General features: G+C 44.6%; 1 protein-coding gene across 4 annotated transcripts in view; it reads right to left on the bottom strand.

Moving 5' to 3' along the window:
- ADAM15 (ADAM metallopeptidase domain 15) overlaps window positions 1-24259 on the bottom strand; it is a 163262-nt gene that overhangs the window by 43791 nt on the left and 95212 nt on the right. For all 4 annotated transcript variants that reach the window (XM_069218405.1, XM_069218402.1, XM_069218403.1 and 1 more), the window contains exons 10-15: window positions 22373-22457; window positions 19964-20112; window positions 19688-19862; window positions 19508-19600; window positions 16095-16290; window positions 14009-14117 (exon numbers count right to left, since the gene is read on the bottom strand). In XM_069218405.1, coding sequence (XP_069074506.1) covers window positions 14009-14117; window positions 16095-16290; window positions 19508-19600; window positions 19688-19862; window positions 19964-20112; window positions 22373-22457 — 807 coding nt within the window. The remainder of the gene's footprint in view (window positions 1-14008; window positions 14118-16094; window positions 16291-19507; window positions 19601-19687; window positions 19863-19963; window positions 20113-22372; window positions 22458-24259) is intronic.

Raw genomic sequence — 24259 nt, 5'->3', positions numbered from 1 at the left:
AAAATGTCACTTACCCAGTGTACATCTGTTCGTGGCATGAGACGCTGCAGATTCACATGCTGTGCATTATTCTGCCATCTAGTGTTGGGCTCGGAGTGTTACAAGTTGTTTTTCTTCGAAGAAGTCTATTCGAGTCACGAGACCGAGGGACTCCTCCCTTTCGGCTCCATTGCGCATGGGTGTCGGCTCCATCTTAGATTGTTTTCCCCGCAGTGGGTGAGGTAGGAGTTGTGAGTATACTAGATGTGCCCATGCAATGGAGTAGGTATGTATGTACATAATGTGTATCAAAATAATATTTATTTACAAATTTACAATTTTAATTAAACTAATAACGGCTACAGGCTCCCGGGGAGGTGGGTGGGCGCATGTGAATCTGCAGCGTCTCATGCCACGAACAGATGTACACTGGGTAAGTGACATTTTCCGTTCGGTGGCATGTGTAGCTGCAGATACACATGCTGCGCATAGACTAATAAGCAGTAATCTCCCCAAAATGCGGTGGCTTAGCCTGTGGGAGTTGAAGTTGTCTGAAATAATGTTCTTAATACAGCCTGTCCTACTGTGGCTTGTTGCGTTGCTAACACATCTACACAGTAATGCTTAGTGAATGTATGAGGCGTAGACCAGGTGGCTGCCTTACAAATTTCCGTCATAGGTATATTCCCAAGAAAAGCCATTGTGGCACCTTTCTTCCTAGTGGAATGTGCTCTTGGTGTAATAGGTAGATCTCTTTTTGCTTTAATATAGCAAGTTTGAATACATTTAGCTATCCATCTGGCGATGCCTTGTTTGGATATAGGATTACCTGCATGACGTTTTTGGAAGGCTACAAACAATTGTTTTGTTATACGAAATTGTTTTGTTCTGTCAATGTAATACATCAGTGCTCTCTATGTCTAATGTATGTAAGGCTCTTTCGGCTACTGATTCTGGTTGCTGAAGGAATACTGGGAGTTCCACTGTTTGGTTTAGGAGGAATGGTGATATGACCTTTGGTAGGAATTTGGGATTTGTACGGAGAACCACTTTATGTTTATGTATTTGTATAAAGGGTTCTTGAATAGTAAATGCTTGTATCTCACTTACTCTTCTAAGTGATGTGATAGCTATTAGGAAGGCTACTTTCAAAGTTAAGTATTGCATCTCACAAGAGTGCATGGGTTCGAATGGTGGCCCCATGAGTCGTGTTAATACAATATTAAGGTTCCACGAAGGGACTGGTGGTGTCCTTGGGGGTATGATTCTTTTTAGACCCTCCATAAATGCTTTAATGACTGGGATTCTAAAAAGCGATGTTGTATGTGTAATCTGCAGATAGGCAGATATTGCCGTGAGATGTATTTTAATGGAAGAGAATGCTAGATTAGACTTTTGTAAGTGTAATAAGTAGCTTACAATATCTTCTGTGGAGGCATGTAGTGGTTGAATCTGATTAGTGTGGCAGTAGTAAACAAATCTTTTCCATTTGTTTGCGTAGCAATGTCTTGTGGTAGGTTTTCTAGCTTGTTTAATGACCTCCATACACTCTTGTGTAAGGTTTAAATGTCTGAATTCTAAGACTTCAGGAGCCAGATTGCTAGATAGAGCGATGCTGGATTCAGGTGTCTGATCTGTTGTTTGTGTTGTTTTAACAGATCTGGTATGTTTGGTAATTTGATGTGAGGTACTACTGATAAGTCCAACAGTGTTGTATACCAAGGTTGGCGAGCCCAGGTTGGTGCTATGAGTATTAGTTTGAGGTTGTTTTGACTTAGTTTGTTAACCAGATAAGGAATGAGTGGGAGAGGGGGAAAAGCGTAAGCAAATATCCCTGACCAACTGATCCATTGTGCATTGCCCTTGGATTGAGGGTGTGGGTACCTGGACGCGAAGTTTTGGCATTTTGCGTTTTCTTTTGTTGCGAATAGGTCTATGTCTGGTGTTCCCCAGTGGAGGAAGTGGTCCTGTAGGATCTGGGGATGAATTTCCCATTCGTGAGTTTGCTGGTGATCTCGACTGAGATTGTCGGCTAACTGGTTCTGAATGCCTGGGATATATTGTGCTATCAGGCAAATGTGATTGTGAATTGCCCAATGCCAATTTTTTTGTGCTAAGAGACACAGTTGTGACGAGTATGCCCCCCTTGTTTGTTGAGATAATACATTGTTGTCATGTTGTCGGTTTTGACACAAATGTGTTTGTGGGCTACCAGTGGGTGAAATGCTTTTAATGCTAGAAACACTGCTAGCAGTTCCAAATGATTTATGTGAAGTTGTTTTTGTTGATTGTCCCATTGACCCTGTATGCTGTGCTTGTTGAGGTGTGCTCCCCACCCCATCATGGAAGCATCTGTTGTGATCACGGCTTGAGGCACTGGGTCTTGGAATGGCCGCCCTTGGTTTAAATTTATAGGGTTCCACCATTGAAGCGAGGAGTGTGTTTGGCGGTCTATCAACACTAGATCTTGAAGTTGACCCGCTGCTTGTGTCCATTGTTTTGCTAGGCACTGTTGTAAGGGCTGCATGTGTAATCTTGCGTTTGGGACAATGGCTATGCATGAGGACATCATGCCTAGAAGTTTCATTACAAACCTTACTGGGTAGTGTTTGTTTGACTGTATGCCTGATGTTATATTTTGGAACGCTTGGACCCTTTGTGGACTTGGAGTGGCAATTGCTTTTTGTGTGTTGAGTGTTGCTCCCAAGTATTGTTGTATTTGGGATGGTTGCAGATGTGATTTCTGGTAATTTATAGAGAACCCTAGTTTGTGTAGAGTTTCTATAACGTACTGCGTGTGAAGAAGACACTGTTGTTGAGTGTTGGTTTTTATTAGCCAGTGTAAGTATGGGAATACGTGCATGTGCTGTCTCCTTATGTGAGCGGCTACTACTTCTAGGCACTTTGTGAATACCCTTGGGGCTGTTGTTATCCCGAACGGTAACACTTTGAATTGATAGTGAACACCGTGTATTACAAACCTTAAGTATTTTCTGTGAGAAGGATGGATGGGTATGTGGAAGTACGCATCCTTGAGATCCAATGTTGACATGTAGTCCTCCTTTTTTAGTAAGGGAACCACGTCTTGAAGTGTTAACATGTGGAAGTGGTGTGACTTGATGAAGAGATTCAGGGCCTCATTCCGACCCTGGCGGTAAAAATCGCCAGGGCCGCGGACCACGGAAAGCACCGCCAACAGGCTGGCGGTGCTTCCTGGGCCATTCTGACCGCGGCGGTAAAGCCGCGGTCAGTAAACCGGGTCCGGCGGTTTCCAGCCGGATTAACCCCGGTTGGCCCAATCCTCCATGGCGGCGCTGCAAGCAGCGCCGCCATGGGGATTCCGACCCCCTTCCCGCAAGCCTGTTTCTGACGGTTTTCACAGCCAGGAACAGGATGGCGGGAACGGGTGTCCTGGGGCCCCTGGGGGCCCCTGCACTGCCCATGCCCATGGCATGGCCAGTGCAGGGGCCCCCTAACAGGGACCCATTAAGCTTTTGAGAGCAGACAGTGAAAAGTGCGACGGGTGCTACTGCACCCGTTGCACACCTGCAACACCGCCGGCTTCAGTGTTGCAGGCCCTTTCCCGCTGGGCCGGCAGGCGCTCCCTTGGCGGGCGCCCGCCGGCCCAGCTGGAAAGTCTGAATGGCCCCAGCGGTCTTCTGACCGCGGAGCGGCCAACTGGGGGTTCCCGTTTGGCGGGCGGCGGTAGAATTACCCCCTCAGTGTTCTGAGATCTAAGATAGGTCTTAAAGTTTTGTCCTTCTTTGGAATTAGGAAATATAGTGAGTAGACGCCTGTTCCTTTCTGATGTTTGGGTACTAACTCTATTGCTTGTTTTTGTAATAGTGCATGGACCTCTATTTGTAATAGGTCTAAGTGTTGTTTGGACAGATTGTGTGCCCTTGGGGGCACATCTGGCGGGAAATTTGTGAATTCTATGCAATAACCATGTTGGATAATGGCTAGAACCCATGCCTCTGTGGTAATGTGTGTCCAGTTCTGATAGTATGCGGTAAGTCTCCCCCCAACTGGTGATAAGTGTTGGGGTTTTGTGACCTTGGAGTCACTGTTTGGTTTGGCTTGTTTTAGGTGTCTGGAACTTTCCCCTTCCTCTTGGGAATTGTCCTCCTTTATATGAGCCACGAAACCCTCCCCTCTGGTATTGTGCCTGATAGGTGGGTCTGGTTTGAGAGGTGGAAGACTCTGGGGTTTGCATTCGAAAACCCCCTCTGAATTGTGGCTTTCTAAATGTGCCTCCGCCTTGTGGGGAGTAGAGCGCGCCCATGGCTTTGGCCATGTCCGTGTCTTTCTTTAATTTTTCAATTGCTGTGTCCACTTCCGGCCCAAACAATTGTTCTTGGTTAAAAGGCATGTTCAACACCGCTTGTTGGATTTCTGGCTTGAATCCAGAGCTTCTTAACCATGCATGCCTGCAAATGGTTACCGCAGTGTTGACCGTTCTTGCTGCCGTGTCTGCCGAGTCTAGAGCGGACCTTATTTGGTTGTTGGATATTGCCTGTCCTTCTTCCACAACATGCTGGGCACGTTTCTGGTGTTCTTTGGGCAAGTGTTGTATAATGTGTTGCATCTCGTCCCAGTGTGCCCTATCGTAGCGAGCAAGTAGGGCTTGCGAATTAGCGATCCGCAATTGATTGGCTGCCTGTGCTGCCACTCGTTTGCCCGCTGCGTCAAACTTTCTACTCTCTTTGTCAGGCGGTGGAGTGTCTCCTGATGATTGAGAGTTTGCCCTCTTTCTTGCTGCTCCTACAACCACCGAGTCTGGTGTAAGTTGTTGTGTTATAAACACAGGGTCCGTTGGGGGAGGCTTGTACTTCTTCTCCACCCTAGGCGTGATAGCCCTTCCTTTAACTGGCTCCTGGAATACTTGTTTTGCATGTTTAAGCATACCCGTGAGCATTGGCAGACTCTGGTAGGAAGCGTGGGTGGAAGCCAAGGTGTTGAACAGGAAATCATCCTCTATTGGCTCAGAATGCATTGCTACGTTGTGGAACGTAGCTGCCCTGGATAGTACCTGGGTATATGCAGTACTGTCCTCTGGAGGTGACGGCTTTGTTGGGTAACAATCCGGACTGTTATCTGATACTGGTGCATCATAGAAGTCCCATGCATCAGGATCATCCTGTGTCATCCCTGTATGTGTAGGTGACTGCATTGGAGGTGTTCCCACTGGAGACAGTTGTGGTGAGTGTAGTGGGGAAGGTTGTGGTGAAAACCTTGGTGGTGGGGATTTTTCTCTGGCCACCTTCGCCTTCGGCTGCATTTCTGTCTCCTGAAATGCCAGTTTTCTTATGGTCTTAATTGGAGGAAGAGTTTGTATTTTCCCAGTCCATTTCTGGATATGCAACCTCCTTTGCATATGGTCTGGTTCATCCATACTTATTTCCTACTCAAACCTGTGTTTTTCATGTATTTGGCTGGAAAGTCCTTGCTCTTCTGTGTAAGAGCCTCTTTTCGGCTCCGAAGCTGCTTTTTTTGGTACAGATGTTTCCGAAACTGTCTTTTTCGGTTCTGCCGAAATGTTTCTCACCTTGGGTGAGTCGAACTCTCGGTGTCGAGATCGTTCGGTGCCGGAATCTCGACCGGGGTCGGAAGTCTTCGGCAAATCTTTGGCCTTTTTCGGTGCCGATGTTTGGTCACCTTCTTTTCGATGGGTTAAGCCATGGCCTGCTGGCGGTGGTGTCCCCTTGGCCTTAACAATCTTGGTGTGAGTTTTGGACGGGGCAATTTTACTCACTGTTCGCTGCACCGTCGAGGGTCGCTCACCTTCGGATTCGTCAGAGTCCGTCCCCTGGATGGAAAATCTTTCCTCCTCTCCGACATAGAGTTGTTCTCTCCGTGTCGACGCCATTTGCAGTCTTCTCGCTCGTCGATCACGTTGGGTCTTTTTAGATCAAAACGCTCGACAAGCCTCACATGTATCCTCCCTGTGTTTTGGTGACAAACACAGATTACAGACCAGGTGTTAGTCTGTATAGGGATACTTCGAGTGGCACTTCGGACAGAAGCGGAAGGGGGTCCGGTCCATTAGACTTCGATGATGGATGTGGTCGGGCCGACCAGGCCCCGCTGAAGAATGGAAGCCCTGAAGGGCCGCTGGAGCGCTCCTGCTGTCGGTGCCGATACAATAACACTAACCCGGTACCGAACGAGAACAATACCGTCAATTTTTCGATATTTAGCTAACTTTCCCGATTCGAAATACAGAGCGAAGAGGAACACGTCCGAACCCGATGGCGGAAAGAAAACAATCTAAGATAGAGTCGACGCCCATGCGCAAGGGAGCCGAAAGGGAGGAGTCCCTCGGTCTTGTGACTCGAAAAGACTTCTTAGAAGAAAAACAACTTGTAACACACCGAGCCCAACACTAGATGGCAGGATAATGCACAGCATGTGTATCTGCAGCTACACATGCCACCGAACATGTATATATATATGGAAAATGTCACTTACCCAGTGTACATCTGTTCGTGACATGAGTCGCTGCAGATTCACATGCTGTGCACAGTCCGCCGTCTGGTGTTGGGCTCGGAGTGTTACAAGTTGTTTTTCTTCGAAGAAGTCTTTTCGAGTCACGAGACCGAGGGACTCCTCCCACTTCGATTGCATTGCGCATGGGCGTCGACTCCATCTTAGATTGTTTTCCCCGCAGAGGGTGAGGTAGGAGTTGTGTATGTTAGTAATAGTGCCCATGCAATGGAATGAATACGTATGTACATAATATAGGTTAAAGTAATATATTTACAAATGTACAAATGTTGAAGATCTACTTCTAAACGGCTACAGGCTCCCGGGGAGGCGGGTGGGCGCATGTGAATCTGCAGCGACTCATGCCACGAACAGATGTACACTGGGTAAGTGACATTTTCCGTTTGATGGCATGTGTAGCTGCAGATACACATGCTGTGCACCGACTAGTAAGCAGTTATCTCCCAAAAAGCGGTGGTTCAGCCTGTAGGAGTTGAAGTAGTTTGAAATAATGTTCTTAGTACAGCCTGACCTACTGTGGCTTGTTGTGCAGTTAACACATCTACACAGTAGTGCTTGGTAAATGTATGAGGCGTAGACCATGTTGCTGCCTTACATATTTCGTTCATTGGAATATTTCCTAGAAAGGCCATGGTAGCCCCTTTCTTTCTGGTTGAGTGTGCCTTTGGTGTAATAGGCAGCTCTCTCTTTGCTTTAAGATAGCAGGTTTGAATACACTTAACTATCCACCTAGCAATGCCTTGCTTTGAAATTGGATTTCCTGTATGAGGTTTTTGAAAGGCAATAAATAGTTGTTTTGTTTTTCTAATTAGTTTCGTTCTGTCAATATAGTACATTAGTGCTCTTTTGATGTCTAATGTATGTAGTGCTCTTTCAGCTACAGAATCTGGTTGTGGGAAGAACACTGGTAATTCTACTGTTTGATTTAAGTGGAATGGTGAGATAACCTTTGGTAAAAATTTAGGATTTGTTCTTAGAACTACTTTATTTTTATGTATCTGAATAAATGGTTCTTGTATGGTAAATGCTTGAATCTCGCTCACTCTTCTTAGAGATGTGATGGCAATCAAAAATGCAACTTTCCACGTTAAGTATTGCATTTCACAAGAATGCATGGGCTCGAAAGGTGGACCCATGAGTCTTGTTAAGACAATGTTGAGGTTCCATGAAGGAACAGGTGGTGTTCTTGGTGGTATGATTCTCTTTAAGCCTTCCATAAACGCTTTAATGACTGGTATTTTAAATAGTGAAGTTGAATGAGTAATTTGTAGGTAAGCTGATATTGCGGTGAGATGTATTTTTATGGAAGAGAAAGCTAGATTTGATTTTTGCAAATGTAGTAAATATCCTACTATATCCTTTGGAGATGCGTGTAATGGCTGAATTTGATTATTCTGGCAGTAATACACAAATCTTTTCCACTTGTTTGCGTAGCAGTGTCTAGTGGTAGGTTTCCTAGCTTGTTTTATGACCTCCATACATTCTTGTGTGAGGTGCAAGTGTCTGAATTCTAGGATTTCAGGAGCCAAATTGCTAGATTCAAAGATGCTGGATTTGGATGTCTGATCTGTTGTTTGTGTTGTGTTAACAGATCTGGTTTGTTGGGTAGTTTGACATGAGGTACTACTGACAGGTCTAGTATTGTCGTGTACCAAGGTTGCCTCGCCCATGTTGGTGCTATTAGTATGAGTTTGAGTTTGTTTTGACTCAACCTGTTTACTACATATGGAATGAGAGGGAGAGGGGGAAAAGCGTATGCAAAGATCCCTGACCAGTTCATCCATAGAGCATTGCCTTGGGATTGATCTTGTGGGTACCTGGATGCGAAGTTTTGGCATTTTGAGTTTTCCTTTGTTGCAAATAGATCTATTTGAGGCGTTCCCCAAATTTGAAAGTAATTGTTTAGTATTTGGGGGTGAATTTCCCATTCGTGGGTTTGTTGGTGATCTCGAGAGAGATTGTCTGCCAACTGGTTCTGAATCCCTGGAATAAATTGTGCTATTAGGCGAATGTGGTTGTGAATCGCCCAATGCCATATTTTCTGTGTTAGGAGGCACAACTGTGTTGAGTGTGTCCCTCCTTGTTTGTTTAGATAATACATTGTTGTTATGTTGTCTGTTTTGACAAGAATGTATTTTTGGGTTATTATGGATTGAAATGCTTTCAGCGCTAGAAATACTGCTAACATTTCCAAGTGATTTATGTGAAACTGTCTCTGATGTACGTCCCATTGTCCTTGGATGCTGTGTTAATTGAGGTGTGCTCCCCACCCTGTCATGGAAGCATCTGTTGTTATGACGTATTGTGGCACTGGGTCTTGGAAAGGCCGCCCTCGGTTTAAATTTGTACTGTTCCACCATAGAAGCGAGATGTATGTTTGGCGGTCTATCAACACCAGATCTAGAAGTTGACCCTGTGCTTGTGACCATTGTGATGCTAGGCACTGTTGTAAGGGTCGCATGTGCAATCTTGCGTTTGGGACAATGGCTATGCATGAAGACATCATGCCTAGTAGTTTCATTACCATTCTGACTTGTATCTTTTGTGTTGGATACATGGCCTGTATTACTTTGTGAAATGTTTGAACCCGTTGTGGACTTGGAGTGGCAATCCCTTTTGTTGTGTTGATTGTCGCTCCTAAGTATTGCTGCGTTTGACACGGCAAAAGGTGTGACTTCGCGTAGTTGATGGAGAAACCTAGCCTGTGAAGGGTTTGTATGACATATTTTGTGTGCTGTGAACACTGTTTTAGCGTGTTGGTTTTGATTAACCAGTCGTCTAAGTACGGGAACACATGTATTTGCTGCCTTCTGATATGTGCAGCTACTACTGCCAGGCATTTTGTAAAAACTCTTGGCGCAGTTGTTATTCCGAATGGCAACACTTTGAATTGGTAATGTATTCCTTGGAATACGAACCTTAGGTATTTCCTGTGTGAAGGATGTATTGGTATATGGAAATACGCATCTTTTAGATCTAATGTTGTCATGTAGTCTTGCTGTTTGAGCAGTGGGATTACGTCTTGTAATGTGACCATGTGAAAGTGGTCTGATTTTATGTAGGTATTTAGTGTTCTGAGATCTAGTATTGGTCTCAGAGTTTTGTCTTTTTTGGGTATTAGAAAGTACAGTGAGTAAACTCCTGTGTTTTTTTGTTGAATTGGTACTAATTCTATTGCGTCCTTTTGTAGCAATGCTTGAACTTCTAGTCCTAGAAGATCTATATGTTGTTTTGACATATTGTGTGTTTTCGGTGGGACGTTTGGAGGGAATTGGCGAAGTTCTATGCAATAACCATGCTGGATAATTGCTAAGACCCAAGTGTTTGTTGTTATTTCCTCCCAAAGTTTGTAAAATTGGCTTAGTCTTCCCCCCACAGGTGTTATGTGATGGGGTTGTGTGACTTGTGAGTCACTGCTTATTTTGAGGGGTTTTGGGGCCTTGGAATTTTCCTCTATTTTTTGGGAATTGGCCCCCTCTAAATTGCCCCCGAAAACCTCCCCTCTGATATTGACCCTGGTAGGTAGGCCTTGTTTGTGAGGTTGTGGTTTCTGTGGGTTGACCTCGAAACCCTCCCCTAAAAGGTGTTTTCCGAAATGTGCCTCTGCTCTGCGGGGAGTAGAGTGCGCCCATGGCTTTGGCTGTATCGGTGTCCTTTTTGAGTTTTTCGATGGCAGTGTCTACCTCCGGCCCAAACAATTGCTGTTCATTAAACGGCATATTGAGCACAGCCTGCTGGATTTCCGGTTTGAACCCAGAAGGGCGCAGCCATGCGTGCCTTCGTATTGTGACTGCAGTGTTTATTGTCCTTGCAGCTGTATCTGCTGCATCCATGGAAGACCGTATCTGATTATTTGAGATACTTTGTCCCTCTTCCACCACCTGTTGCGCTCTTTTTTGGAACTCCTTGGGTAAGTGTTCGATGAAATGTTGCATTTCATCCCAATGAGCCCTGTTGTATCTTGCCAAAAGTGCTTGTGAATTGGCAATACGCCACTGATTTGCTGCTTGTGCTGCAACCCTTTTTCCCGCAGCATCAAATTTGCGGCTCTCCTTGTCTGGAGGTGGTGCGTCGCCTGAGGTATGAGAGTTGGCTCTCTTACGAGCTGCCCCCACAACTACTGAGTCTGGTGTTAGTTGTGTTGTAATATATATTGGATCTGTGGGCGGTGGCTTATATTTTTTCTCCACCCTCGGAGTTATGGCTCTGCCTTTAACTGGATCCTGAAAAATTTGTTTTGAATGTCTTAGCATTCCTGGGAGCATGGGAAGGCATTGATACTGGCTATGGGTGGAGGATAGGGTGTTAAAGAGAAAGTCATCCTCAATTGGTTCCGAATGTAAGGAGACATTGTGAAACTCGGCTGCCCTTGCGACCACCTGTGTATAGGATGTACTGTCCTCAGGTGGTGACGGTTTTGTAGGATAAGAGTCTGGGCTATTGTTAGACACTGGAGCATCGTAGAGGTCCCATGCATCGGGATCATCCTGACTCATTGTGGTATGAGCTGGTGAGTGCATCAGTGGTGGAGTTGTTGCTGGTGATGCATGTACTGATGGTGGTGGAGACGGTGGTGGGGTTGTTTTCCTTGCCACCTTTGCCTGTGGTTGCTTGTCCTTTTGTTGAAAGGCAAGTTTCCTTTTTATTTTGATTGGAGGAAGAGTGGTTATCTTCCCTGTGTCCTCATGAATATGAAGCATTCTTTGTGTGTAGTCAGGCTCTACAGCTTGAAGCTCCTCTCCAAATCTATGTAATTAGGAGGTTAATCCTTGTTCCTCTGTATAGGAACTAGTTTTCGGCTCCGAGGCTGGCTGTTTCGGAACCGAAACCTTTTCGGAAGTCTTTTTAGGCTCCGAAGAAACCTTCTTTGTTTTCGGCGTGGTGTCTCGGTGCCAAAATTCTTCGGTGCCGCTGTCTCTGTGCCGAAGTTTCTCGGAGCCGCTGTCTCGGCTCCGAGGTTGCTGTGTGGCAGTATCTCGACCGGAGTCGGATGACTTAGACACCAGCATGCCCTTTTTCGGTGCCTTGGATGGGTCACCTATTTTTCGGGTTAAGCCATGGCCTGTTGGCGGTGGCGTCCCCTGGGCTTTTGTAGACTTCTCGTGAGTCTTGATTTTCGACGTCTTACTCACGGTTTTGGTTGTTTCTTCGGCGTCGAGTTCTTCCGAATCCGACTCGCGGACGGAGAAAGCTTCTTCTTCCTCCTCGAAACGATCTTGACCTGTCGGCGTGGACGCCATTTGTAGTCTCCTGGCTCTTCGGTCTCTCAGCGTCTTCCTCGACCGAAACGCTCGACAGGCTTCACAAGTATCCTCCTTGTGCTCGGGGGACAAGCACAAGTTACAGACCAGATGGTGATCCGTATACGGATACTTGTGATGGCATTTTGGGCAGAAACGGAATGGGGTCCGTTCCATGAGCCTTGAAGTCGCACGTGGCCGGGCCGACCAGGCCCCGACGGGGGATCGAAAAAACCCCAAAGGGCCACCGGAGCTCTTCAAAATTCGGTGTTGATTTGTTCTAACTAACCCAATACCGAACGCAAACAATACGACGTTTTTTTCTGAGATTTTAACTAACTTTCCAACCCGAAACACGGAGCGAGAAGGAACACGTCTGAACCCGATGGCGGAAAAAAAACAGTCTAAGATGGAGTCGACGCCCATGCGCAATGGAATCGAAGTGGGAGGAGTCCCTCGTTCTCGTGACTCGAAAAGACTTCTTCGAAGAAAAACAACTTGTAACACTCCGAGCCCAACACCAGACGGCGGACTGTGCACAGCATGTGTATCTGCAGCTACACATGCCATCGCACATATATATATATAGTACTTCATATATGGGTAACTTCCCTGTGAGTGACGACATTGTGCTGCTCCTTCAGAAGGACCCCACAAAAATGATTCCTTCTGTGCCAAGGACTACTATGACAATGGGTGCTTTTTAATGCCAAAACCAATTTTGCTTTAGGTCAATTTTTTGTTACATTGGTGAGGACCTGGCAGCTCTCACAAAGAATAAAGGTTTACAAAAACAATGTCAAAACAAAATACTCATTGAGAAAACCAAAAGGCGGACAACTGCTGGCAGACCTGCTGCCTTTGCTTTTTTATTTTCATTTTTGCCATAATCTTGCCGAAACTAGTTTACACTTATTTTCCATAAACAGTTTTGTTTACAACTACTAACATGTGTCATAGACATTTTACTAAAATGATGCCTCAAAGAAATTGCATAGTTTAGCAAAACGTATTTCTTCTAGTAGGTATTTGATTGAGTACATTTCATTTTGAAAGCCAATAATTATCAATCTTGCTTTCAAGCTTCTGCAGAGTTTTTCATCTAATCGGACATCATTCTGGGAGCATTACAACTAGCCTCAATTTGTAAAACCTTGCAACTTGTGTACACATTTTTATACTGGAGCCACTGTCACTAACGCAAGCCAAGCTCACAACATTTCCTTTATGCGGTCACACGCTTAATAAAGACTTCGAATTAATGAACCATAAATACAAATTTGGACAGCATGATCTAACGGATATAAACCTTATCTTAACTTCAGATGAAGCTCTTTCGCAGATCCATAATGTGATACTGTGAGCTTTGCGTAAAGGGTCTGTGCTGCAGGGGTTGGGCCTACTTGTGCAAAGGACAAAATAAACAAGACAATTTGTTGCCCTTGACCACCAAACAATGTGTCTTTAGGGATTGTACTGTATTTCTATAGCACTTTAATAGCATGGATACTGCTGGTCAGAAGTAGGATGCATCAACTGAGCTCTGTGTAGGAGGGGTCTTCTCCTGCATTAGGTCACGACTGATGATGTGTTGTGTTTTTGTGTGGTACTCCATTCTTGACAAGGAGGATGTGCTGCAGACCAGAAAGCATCAAAGGATCAGATTACGAGTTTGGAGGAATTCTGTGCAGGAGTTCCGGGCAGCCAGAATATCTGATACCAACAGAATTTTTAAATAGGGTTCATTCAACTACAGGTTAGACCAGTCTGAATACCTGTGGAGACCCAGAATTACTGGATAAAATGGCCCACGGTTTTCCTTATTCTCAGAGGTTTACCACAGACACTTACTACCACTCTGAGCAGGGGGAGGGGATTTAAGGGGGTGAGAAGAGCAGATAGGGCAGATGAGAATGTCACCTTGCATTGAAGCATCATCACATAACCCACCTTGCCTTGGCTGACGATCAGGTTAGGGCAGGAAACGGGTCTGGGATGCAACACAGTGACTCTAGCAGCTGTATTTTCTGGCCAGTAAAATCGGTTCTGGTGTTCCCACCCTAGTGTAATCTAGGTACTATTACACTGGGTCACTGATAACTGTGCGGAGCAGACTGGGAGTCTTAATATAGCAGAGCTTTGGTAAGTGGCAAATCTCTATCTCCCAAACGGCAAATCACATATTAATTTGAGAGCTGAGGTATAACACTTATTCCAAGCCCGAAGGATTTTATCGAATTCCATATCTACCCTCTCCTGCTCCTTAGAAATGCCAATCTTACCGCTGCTCGCAGGGCAGGAAAGAGCCATTAGGACCTTGTCCGCAGTTCCCGTACTTGTCTCCTTTGCCATTGACCGCACTGAAACACGCGTCTGGAGCTTGACTGGAACCTGCAAACCCCCACCCCAGAAAGAGACATCAGTAAAGATTTGAAAACCAAGACATTAACTTACACAGCAGTGAAACTGCCTGCAAATGTGCATAACAACAAATCCCAACCACAGAGGTGTTGAGATTGCCCGTGACTGAAGTGAGCAAGTCACAAGAAATGTTTTCTGCTTCTGTTATTGCTAATGTTCAGATTTACACTGGTGAGAAACTTTTCTTTTTTTTCATTTAAAGGAGAATCCTTTCTCACTGTACTTGATACTCTCAAGTGCCTAATTTGAGCCGGTGGTTGCAGGTGGGGCCACCAGCACGTACTTTTGGGGACTGGCACTTATTTTGTATCAGATTTTCATCCGAGAACAAGAGAGAGAAAAACACAAAAGGGGGAAAGAAAGAGAAAGACGAACAAACAATGGCAGAAGGAACAAGTAAGAAAAAGAACCAGCAAGAGTGAGGTGAAGGGACAGGTAGAGTTTGCTGATGGATAAATAGGTATTAGGTGGACTAAAGACTAAATAGTCTTGCAGTCGGCACCCCCAACATTCAGCATCTCCTGTACAAACTTTGGAATCCAGCACTTTTTCTTTCATAAATTGATCAGTGATACTCTCTTTTAACTCATTAAGGATTTCCTTGCAAGGAAGCACAGAAGTATTCTACGACATCTAGAGAAGGCAAAAACTTGCAACCTATTGGAGATTGCAATAAGTTATGTTTAAATGTAATTCTCTCTTACAAAACAAAGAGGGCGGCGCATGAGGGAAGGGCAAGGCAGAGTGCACACTCCTGAATCACTCAGATACTTACTAAACAATTTAAAGTGCAGAGTGAAATGAGATGACATATGATCACAAGCGCAAGGAGGAGGCTGATGTCCATCTTTTCAGGAAACTAGCCAAAATATGGACAGGGCCTGGTCTGAAGTGTGCCAATCAGAATCTAAGTTGTGTTATTGTTACAAAAGAAAGATAGGGTTCAATTATATTAGTAGTTGTTATGGGGACCCAAAACATAATTTTTGTCATTATCCTGCTGGATTATTAAATCTCTTCCCCTCCTCACGTTAGAAGTAGTTTTTAATGGGTTTCCTAAATTATGCATATATAAAATCCTTCAAACAGAGTGGTTTGCAGTGAGAACTAAAACACACAAAACAAAAAATTACCAAGAGTCTTCTTGCACATTCTCCATTATCACTTTTTTGCAGTATCTCTGCCCACTTCCAATGTTGTCCATAATCAACACTTTCCAGTTTCTCAAATTGCAAAGTTTTTGTGTTGTGTAATTATAGCACCTGAAGAAATGAAGTACACCCTAGTGACCATGTTACCTAAACTGGCCAGACATGAGATACAAATAAACAAACTCTACTGACTAGGTTAAGATGATACATAGAAGAGCTGACCAAAGCATATAAAATTAAACTATTGTTACTGTTCTGGTTTCTAACCGCTGATGCATAAGCAGGATGTAGGGCTATACAGTATCAATATTATTTTGGACAATAAATATTTTTAAACCTTTGCAAGAAAAGCAGAATGAGTAGGTCTGCCTAACTCTCAATACTGGTAATTCTACTGTGTCCTCAGACATTTAAAGCCTGCCATTCTTCCTGAGCTGCAATAGGTCGCTGATGGGTCTTTTATTGAGATCATGTTAATCACCTCAACTACCAAGACATGCTCACTTCTGGTCCTTTTGATTGGTCCTGGCCAAAAGGATCACTACTTTCAGTGGCCTCTCTAGCCATTGTAGTGGTGTGCCTTGCTGGAAGGCTGTCTTGGCCCTAATGGTTGCCCGCCGCCAACCTTCTATTCAGTCCAGATGATGAGAATAACCACTGGGTAATTAAGCAATTAACTCAGCCAATTAGCTGAAGATCAGAAAGTAGACTATCCAACTGGCAGCCAAGGGTCTATAATGCAGCAATGATCAAATCATCCACATATGCAACCAGACCCATTTTAATAAGTCTTTACCTGATCCCCAGAGAGCCTGGCACTGAGAGTCATAGCTCCGACAGTCCCCGCTGTAGCAGTAGGCACGACCACTCCTGCAAGGCTGTCCGTTCTGGAGGTAGACATTTGGAGGGCAGTATGGAGACTGCCCACTGCAGTACTCGGGCAGGTCACACTCTCCCAGAGGTTCGCGGCACATGGACCCAGACAGCTTCAGCTACAAAATGAAGTGGAAAGTTAGCAGGTCACAGCCAAAAGTGGTGTATTAATGCAGGCATCTGCTAGCTTTTTGTTTTTAGTTTAAATGAGTCTTTGTGGAATATACAGGACAGCAGATTAATGCACAAACTTGTGTTCATTTTCTAGGTTGAGCCATGTTGGTGCCAGAGTAGTAACTTCATCAAATCATAACTGATATAACGGTTCCAGTATTCAGAAGCCAGAAACTGGTATTTTGGGTTTGCATGTGTCACAGCTGAAAGGATCAGATCGATTTATGCAAGAGAAGAATGCTAGAAAACTATGAGACAAAAGGTATTCAACAAGTGTTGGCACACAGGCAGACCTCCAGTGTGAAGCAAGGATGGCTGCATCGTCTAGAGGAGGAGAGCGAATTAGAAAGGACATCTCACAGAAGGGAGATGGAAGGGTTGCAAGATAGAATTAGCTCACAGGGAGCTGTAAGACTGAAGGAAGAGTCCGGCATAGTGAGTGGAATGTGGTGTAAAAAAGCAGGAAAAAGAAGGGCTGGCTCATAGAGAGGGCCAAGAAGATTTCCACTTGATGAGTTGGCTCACAGACTGAACTCAAAGGGTGAAAGAAGTGCACAAGGAAAAGGTAGCTCTCAGTGATGAATATTAAAGAGGGGTGACCAGAGAGGCTGGCTGACAGAGTGGTCCGAGAGAGGGAATCACACGGCTAACTCATAAGGAACTCCATGGGAGAAGTGTAATGTCAAATTGCTGGTTCACTGAGAGAACCTTGAGTAGAATGGTCTTGTGCTAGCTCACAAGCACGGCTCTTTGGAAGAAGTACATGTCACATGGAAGAAGTGGATTATGAGAACAAAGGAAAATGAGGGGTCGAGAGGCGGAGCTGACTTACAGAAAGGACTTTACGGGAGAAGGATATGTTACAATGAAGTGTTCACTTACAGATTGCAATCTATGAGAGGGGGTACATGGAAGAGTTGGACCACAAAATGTACACTGTGCAAGAAAAAGTGGCACATACAAATGCTGAGTCCGGAAAAATCTCCATGAGAGGAACAGATACATCTAACTAGTCACAGGCAGAACTGTGTCAGAAATAAGGATCACAAGGGAGAACTAGCTCACATAGCAGACTGTGGGTAAAAGAAAGATCACATGGGAGAACTAGCTCACATAGCAGACTGTGAGTAAAAGAAAGATCACATGGGAGAACTAGCTCACATAGCAGACTGTGGGTAACAGAGGAATCACATGGGAGAACTAGCTCACATTGTAGACTGTGGGTAACAGAGGAATCACATGGGAGAACTAGCTCACATAGCAGACTGTGGGTAAAAGAAAGATCACATGGGAGAACTAGCTCACATAGCAGATCGTGGGTAAAAGAAAGATCACATGGGAGAACTAGCTCACATAGCAGACTGTGGATGAAAGGGGTCACATGGGAGAACTAATTCACAAAGTAGACTGTGGGTAAAACAAGGATCACATGGGGGAACTAGCTCACATAGACTATGGGTAAAAGGAGAATTAAATGGGAAAACTAGCTCACATAGTAGACTGAGTGAAAAAGGATCACATGGGAGAACTAGCTCACACAGCAGACTATGGGTGAAAGAAGGGTCACATGGAAGAACTAGATCCCGTAGCGTACTCCATGGGTGAAAGAGGGGCCACATGGATGAGCCGGCAAACAGGGAGAGTATGAGGGAGAAGAGCTGAAATCATCCACGTGAAAGGCTTGCCTGAATGATTTTAGTGGAATGCTCAGATATATTTTAAACTGTAGCTGCGTGAAGTACACCATCCCCATTGTGGCTACAGGTTATAAGAGAGACCAGAATTAGCACTCCATGGAGTGTGCTTTCACATGAAACAGTATGGTGATAGAAGAAGTAAGGGAAGCCACTAGGGTTCTAAGGCAACTGCTTTATACATTAGGGTGTGTGATCATCAAAGAAGCCTGCACCTACTTTTGAAATCGTCACAGTTGGCATTTGTGAATCAGTCTAGTTATACAATTTGTGCAAACCACATTTGCACTACGTTGGTGAGTACTTCCTGCAGATCTTTAGTAAATTCGGTGCTATGCATTTCAAAGTGTTGTACAAGAAGAACCAGGACATACAGAAAGCAGGAAACCTCCTGCACCAGAGGACCCAACATGTTATGTCTGACTTCTGTGCACAGCTTACCTTGATGATACATGTTTAAGTTCTTGAGAGATGAATATTCTCCTCCTGGAAGACTTTCTTCTAAATTTGGGAGAACATGGCAGGTACCATCGAAGAAGAACTGAAAATAACTGGCTCATCACATCACACCGATGCTTATGGATCATTCACACTACAGCTTCTGGCTTGACTACTTTTCTGCTCTCATGGAAATTTACCCTGCACATCTTAGTGGGACACATGAAGCAGTCATTGATAACATAAACAGCAGCTCTAGGTGGCTTCTTTAATATGCTTTTAATGCGTTTATACATACCACTACCTTACATCTCTTCTAGCACTGACCAATTTTGCTTCTGGGAAGCTTACTTTGCTACATTTCGTAAGACTCATTGGGAAAATGCTTTTGAGGATTCTAGATTTCTGATATTGCAGGATCTAGTATATTTCCTTTCTGTGACCTCTCTATTATTAGAGATCTATGGAATTGCACCTACAAGACCGAACTTTCCATTATAGGAAAACTGTTTGAGGATGTTTCCCTCAGAGAGCCTTTATCACTGTTTGAACGCCAAGGTCTTGGAAATACAGTTTCCTTGCTTTTACACTGCCGCACATTAACGCTTGGAGAATCTCTAGTATTAGACTTGCAAGACCAGACTCCTAGCTTTCAGAGAAGTAAGACCTAACGACATTCTTAAAGTGAAGTAAACATGGTTATGCAATGTTTTTTGTTGTCCTTAACCGATGATGGGAGGGATTCAAACATGCAAATCTATGAAATATACAATGAAAGAAAATGTATATTTTCCCTTGAAAGCAACCAAACACCTATTTTTGCATCCTATAAATTGTTGCAGTTTGAAGATCTCAGTTTTGGAAAGATTTCCTTACAACTTCACATGTCTGCTGTAGAGCTCTAAGGATAAGCTTAGTGTTCGTAAAAAAACTGCACGCAGAGCTTGAGAGCATCAAAAACCTTGTAATAACCATAAGTTTGCTCTAATGTACATGTTTGCCAAGTAGCAACAAAGACATATGGGCATACCCTGCAGTCCTTACAGCAGATCCCGTCAGAGGAACACTCCGCTCCAGGAACTAGTTTGCAGGTGGTGGCATTACAGCAGGGGTCCTTGCATTCCTGGTCAGGGGAAAAATACAGTGAAGCCTAAGAACAGAGTACCACCTTCACACAAGAAATGCTCAACAGGACAGTCGTGCAAGGTACCTCGGTCAAGCCGCAGTCACACTCTTCTCCCACCTCCACAAAAAGGTTACCACAGCTTTGGCGCTGGAAGTTCTTGGGTTCTGGGATATTGAAGAGGCACATCCCAACACCTTGGCGCAGGCTGAGCTCGAGATCCATCTTACTGCAGCTGCTGAAGGCCAGACCAGACAGGAACCTGCAATGGGAGATGGTTTAAAAAAGCGATAAAGTCCTCCCTACCCCAAAGCACCCTCTGTTCATTTCGACAAGCCAAGCATGCATCACTTTTCCACGAACCCTGAGGCTGACTCCATGATGCAGCTCCGCACTAACAGTGACCTAGGACACACACACTTCCTGTTGTCAGTATCATGGCTAATGCCCAGGTTGTGTCCCAGCTCATGGGCCATGGTTGAGGCGACACTGAGGATGCTCACCGAATGATCCTGCGAAGAAAAGAAGCTTACAATCATTAGAGCTGATGAATTTCCCAGGAGAATATCTACTACAAGGGTCTGTGGCATGTACCTGAAAGAGGCGCCCAGTGTCATGGTCAATTAAGACAGACAGTGGGGTGAAAGGCAGATGTTGCAGGTGGGATATGCACTGCGGAAGGGAGATGTCAAAGACCGAAAAGTGGACATTGGAGAAGGATGCAGATACTAAAAGCATAAAGTGAAAACATGACAGGTGGAAGTTATTGTGGATAAATGAGAAAGCAGTAGGTGTAACAATCAAAACAGAGAGGGGCAGTTATCCAAAACAGCAAACTAAGACAGGCAAGACTATGGGGGTTATTACAACTTTGGAGGAGGTGTTAATCCATCCCAAAAGTGACGGTAAAGTGACGGATATACCACCAGCCGTATTACGAATCCATTATATCCTATGGAACTCGTAATGCGGCTGGTGGTATATCCGCCACTTTACTGTCACTTTTGGGACGGATTAACACCTCCTCCAAAGTTGTAATAACCCCCTATATCTGCTTGCCGAAAATAAAGAGATGGGTAATGTGAAGAGTTCAGCAGAAATCTATTGGCAGGATCGTATACACTGATGTCGCAAGTATTTGTGAAAATGGGGAAGCGGCCATAATTCAATGCAGGGACTAGAGGGAGGGTATCTTAAAGAGGACCTAAAGAGACAAGGTCAACCATAAATGAAAGAGGCCAGAGGGGATGCTTTCACAAATCGGGAAAGAAGCACGTAGTACCGGTAGAAGAGACACAGGAGGCAAGGGGGGAAGCAGGCACGGTGCACAGAAGGGAATACATGTCAGACACCCAAGACAGAAGCTAATATATTTGTGAGACACTGGTATCTCGAGGATTTCTTTTTGAGAGATGTGTGAGAGACACAGGTCCCGAGTAAAAAATTAAGGAGACAGGCATGCACTGGGCAGAAAAGAAAGAAACTGGTATGGTACGTGAAGCTGAAAAGAGACCTTACAGTTGAGAAGTGAAGGCAATTCAAGTTAGAAATAGACAGACACAGATGTACAGATCGTACACAGAGGTATTGCAAATATGCTGTTAAATGCAAATTAGGGATGCGAGTCCCTCAGCCAGATATTAGAGGGCAAAGGTGATATAAAGACGACAGCCGTGCAGATGCTGCACTGAGGTATCAAAAACACAAACGGGGTGATTTTGGTGTACTAAACAAGAAGGCACACAACTGACAAGTGTAGTTACTAAGTGAGTGTGACCAGGTACTGCTAAGAGCTACACGGCATGCAGTAACTTTTAGGCAGGTATCGCGAGAGGAAAGGTACTACAGGGAGAGTTTCAAACAAGTGAAGGAGGACACATGAAAGAAGCACGTGTGTAGGAAATTACAGGCAGACGAAAGTAAGAGGCCCGGTTATTGGACCAGGGTTCATGCAGACACAGAAGAGAGGTGCAGTTATTTCAGAGCAGGTTAAGGTTTGGGCTAGGTGGGATGTCATGGTGTTGCAGGCAAGTACTCTACACACAGATAAGAGAAGGAGGGCCTCTTACTAGGTGGGTAGCCAGTTTCTATTGAAGATGGAGTTCAGTCAGGCACAAGTTAAAACTGTAGATGTTGCAGGCGCGCATTAGTTAGGAAGGAGTCTTCGTCAGGAGGCAATTGAGAGACACAGGTATTGCAGGCTGGCACAAGTGGGAAGAACAAGTTTTGCAGGAACATTACAAAGAGGACTAGGTGATGCAAGCAGTTTTTTCTGACAGGCAGAAAGCAGATTCAGGTGAAGCAGACAGAATTCAAAAAGGGACAAGTGGCATAAACTCATGCAGGCGCTAGGTGCAGGTAATGGGCAACGCTGACACAGGCCTCCGGAAATAGAAGCCATATGGTTAACTCACTGGGATTACAGACTTGTACAGGAAAGAGACTGGGAATGATGACGTGAGCTAGTAACTACAGTTCTTAACGGAGGTACCATCTAGATACCTATAAGAGACACGGGTAATGCTGGAAGGCCATTCACAGACGGTGAGTGATGCTTGTAATGCAGGCAGGTTACTCTCTGAAACTTGAAAGAAAGGTGCCATGGAAAGTTGAGAGCAAAATACATAAGTGAAGAGGGAGGTGCTGTTGGGAGGCACTGTTATAGCAAGCAGGTTTAGGAGAGCATCTCGGGTGATACAAATGAGTTTCATGCAAGTAGTAGTGTGCAACAGAGACAAGTAAGACAGAGATATTTGTATACACATCACTCACCACATTGACTGCTCCTGAGCGTTCTGGGGTACACATTGAGGCTTGGGATGCCATGCCAACCGAAGAACTCTCAAATGCAACACCCCTGGACAGAAAATTAAGTCAATCATTGAGATGCTCCCCCCGTTAATCTATCCGTCTTAAAGAGACTATAAAGTAACTCAAAAGGGGGAGGGAAGGGCGCAGACAGTAACTATGCTAAAAGACCGAAGAGGGGAAGAAGGCAACTCGCATCCCATGTCAGATAGTGATGAGCGGAGCGACAAGGATCCAGGAGGAAGGAAGGTCTAGTGGCTAAACTGAATTTGCAACAAAAGGACTTCTGTTTCTGCCCCAACGATCCCCTTCACCAAACACCAGGATCTTGTGCATGTCACTATCTTTTCATGCATAGTTAAAATTTCTGAGAAAACTGGCCGCATTTTTTAGGCAACTATAATAATGCACCAGCTTTCCATACCGACCACACATTCCAAGACAAGCAGCAAGTTCTTCCACTTTTGCATAGGCCCCGCGAGAATGTGTCAGAAAACTAGATGCTGGAGATGCAGCTAGCTTCTACATGGTGATAAAGAGGAGCTGGTGGTAACACTGATGCCGTGCATAAGGTAAATCCTGGAGTTCATCTGAAACTGGAGTTGCTAACCAGACCACACACAGGAGTGACCGGGTGGTTGAGAGTGACAAGAGATATCATTGATTGTGCATGCATGGAATGACGACTGGACATGGTCAGCATCTTCATAATTCCACATTGCCAGTAAGTTTCATGCTACAAGTATGAGGCAAAGCACATAGTGTAAATGTCACACTAGGAAGAACAATGACGTCTCACTCATGGCAACATCACTAACCGGCAGCACTAGAACATACACAGCCATGGAATAGGCACTGCACGAGACTCACACTTAAACACATAAAATACAGGGAGTGCAGAATTATTAGGCAAGTTGTATTTTTGAGGATTAATTTTATTATTGAACAACAACCATGTTCTCAATGAACCCAACAAACTCATTAATATCAAAGCTGAATATTTTTGGAAGTAGTTTTTAGTTTGTTTTTAGTTTTAGCTATGTTAGGGGGATATCTGTGTGTGCAGGTGACTATTACTGTGCATAATTATTAGGCAACTTAACAAAAAACAAATATATACCCATTTCAATTATTTATTATTACCAGTGAAACCAATATAACATCTCAACATTCACAAATATACATTTCTGACATTCAAAAACAAAACAAAAACAAATCAGTGACCAATATAGCCACCTTTCTTTGCAAGGACACTCAAAAGCCTGCCATCCATGGATTCTGTCAGTGTTTTGATCTGTTCACCATCAACATTACGTGCAGCAGCAACCACAGCCTCCCAGACACTGTTCAGAGAGGTGTACTGTTTTCCCTCCTTGTAAATCTCACATTTGATGATGGACCACAGGTTCTCAATGGGGTTCAGATCAGGTGAACAAGGAGGCCATGTCATTAGATTTCCTTCTTTTATACCCTTTCTTGCCAGCCACGCTGTGGAGTACTTGGACGCGTGTGATGGAGCATTGTCCTGCATGAAAATCATGTTTTTCTTGAAGGATGCAGACTTCTTCCTGTACCACTGCTTGAAGAAGGTGTCTTCCAGGAACTGGCAGTAGGACTGGGAGTTGAGCTTGACTCCATCCTCAACCCGAAAAGGCCCCACAAGCTCATCTTTGATGATACCAGCCCAAACCAGTACTCCACCTCCACCTTGCTGGCGTCTGAGTCGGACTGGAGCTCTCTGCCCTTTACCAATCCAGCCACGGGCCCATCCATCTGGCCCATCAAGACTCACTCTCATTTCATCAGTCCATAAAACCTTAGAAAAATCAGTCTTGGGATATTTCTTGGCCC

This window comes from Pleurodeles waltl, chromosome 12 (genome assembly GCF_031143425.1).
Source record: "Pleurodeles waltl isolate 20211129_DDA chromosome 12, aPleWal1.hap1.20221129, whole genome shotgun sequence".
Taxonomy (NCBI): domain Eukaryota; kingdom Metazoa; phylum Chordata; class Amphibia; order Caudata; family Salamandridae; genus Pleurodeles; species Pleurodeles waltl.
The sequence above is the reverse complement of the archived record's forward strand: the minus strand, read 5'-3'. Positions and strand labels throughout refer to the sequence as shown.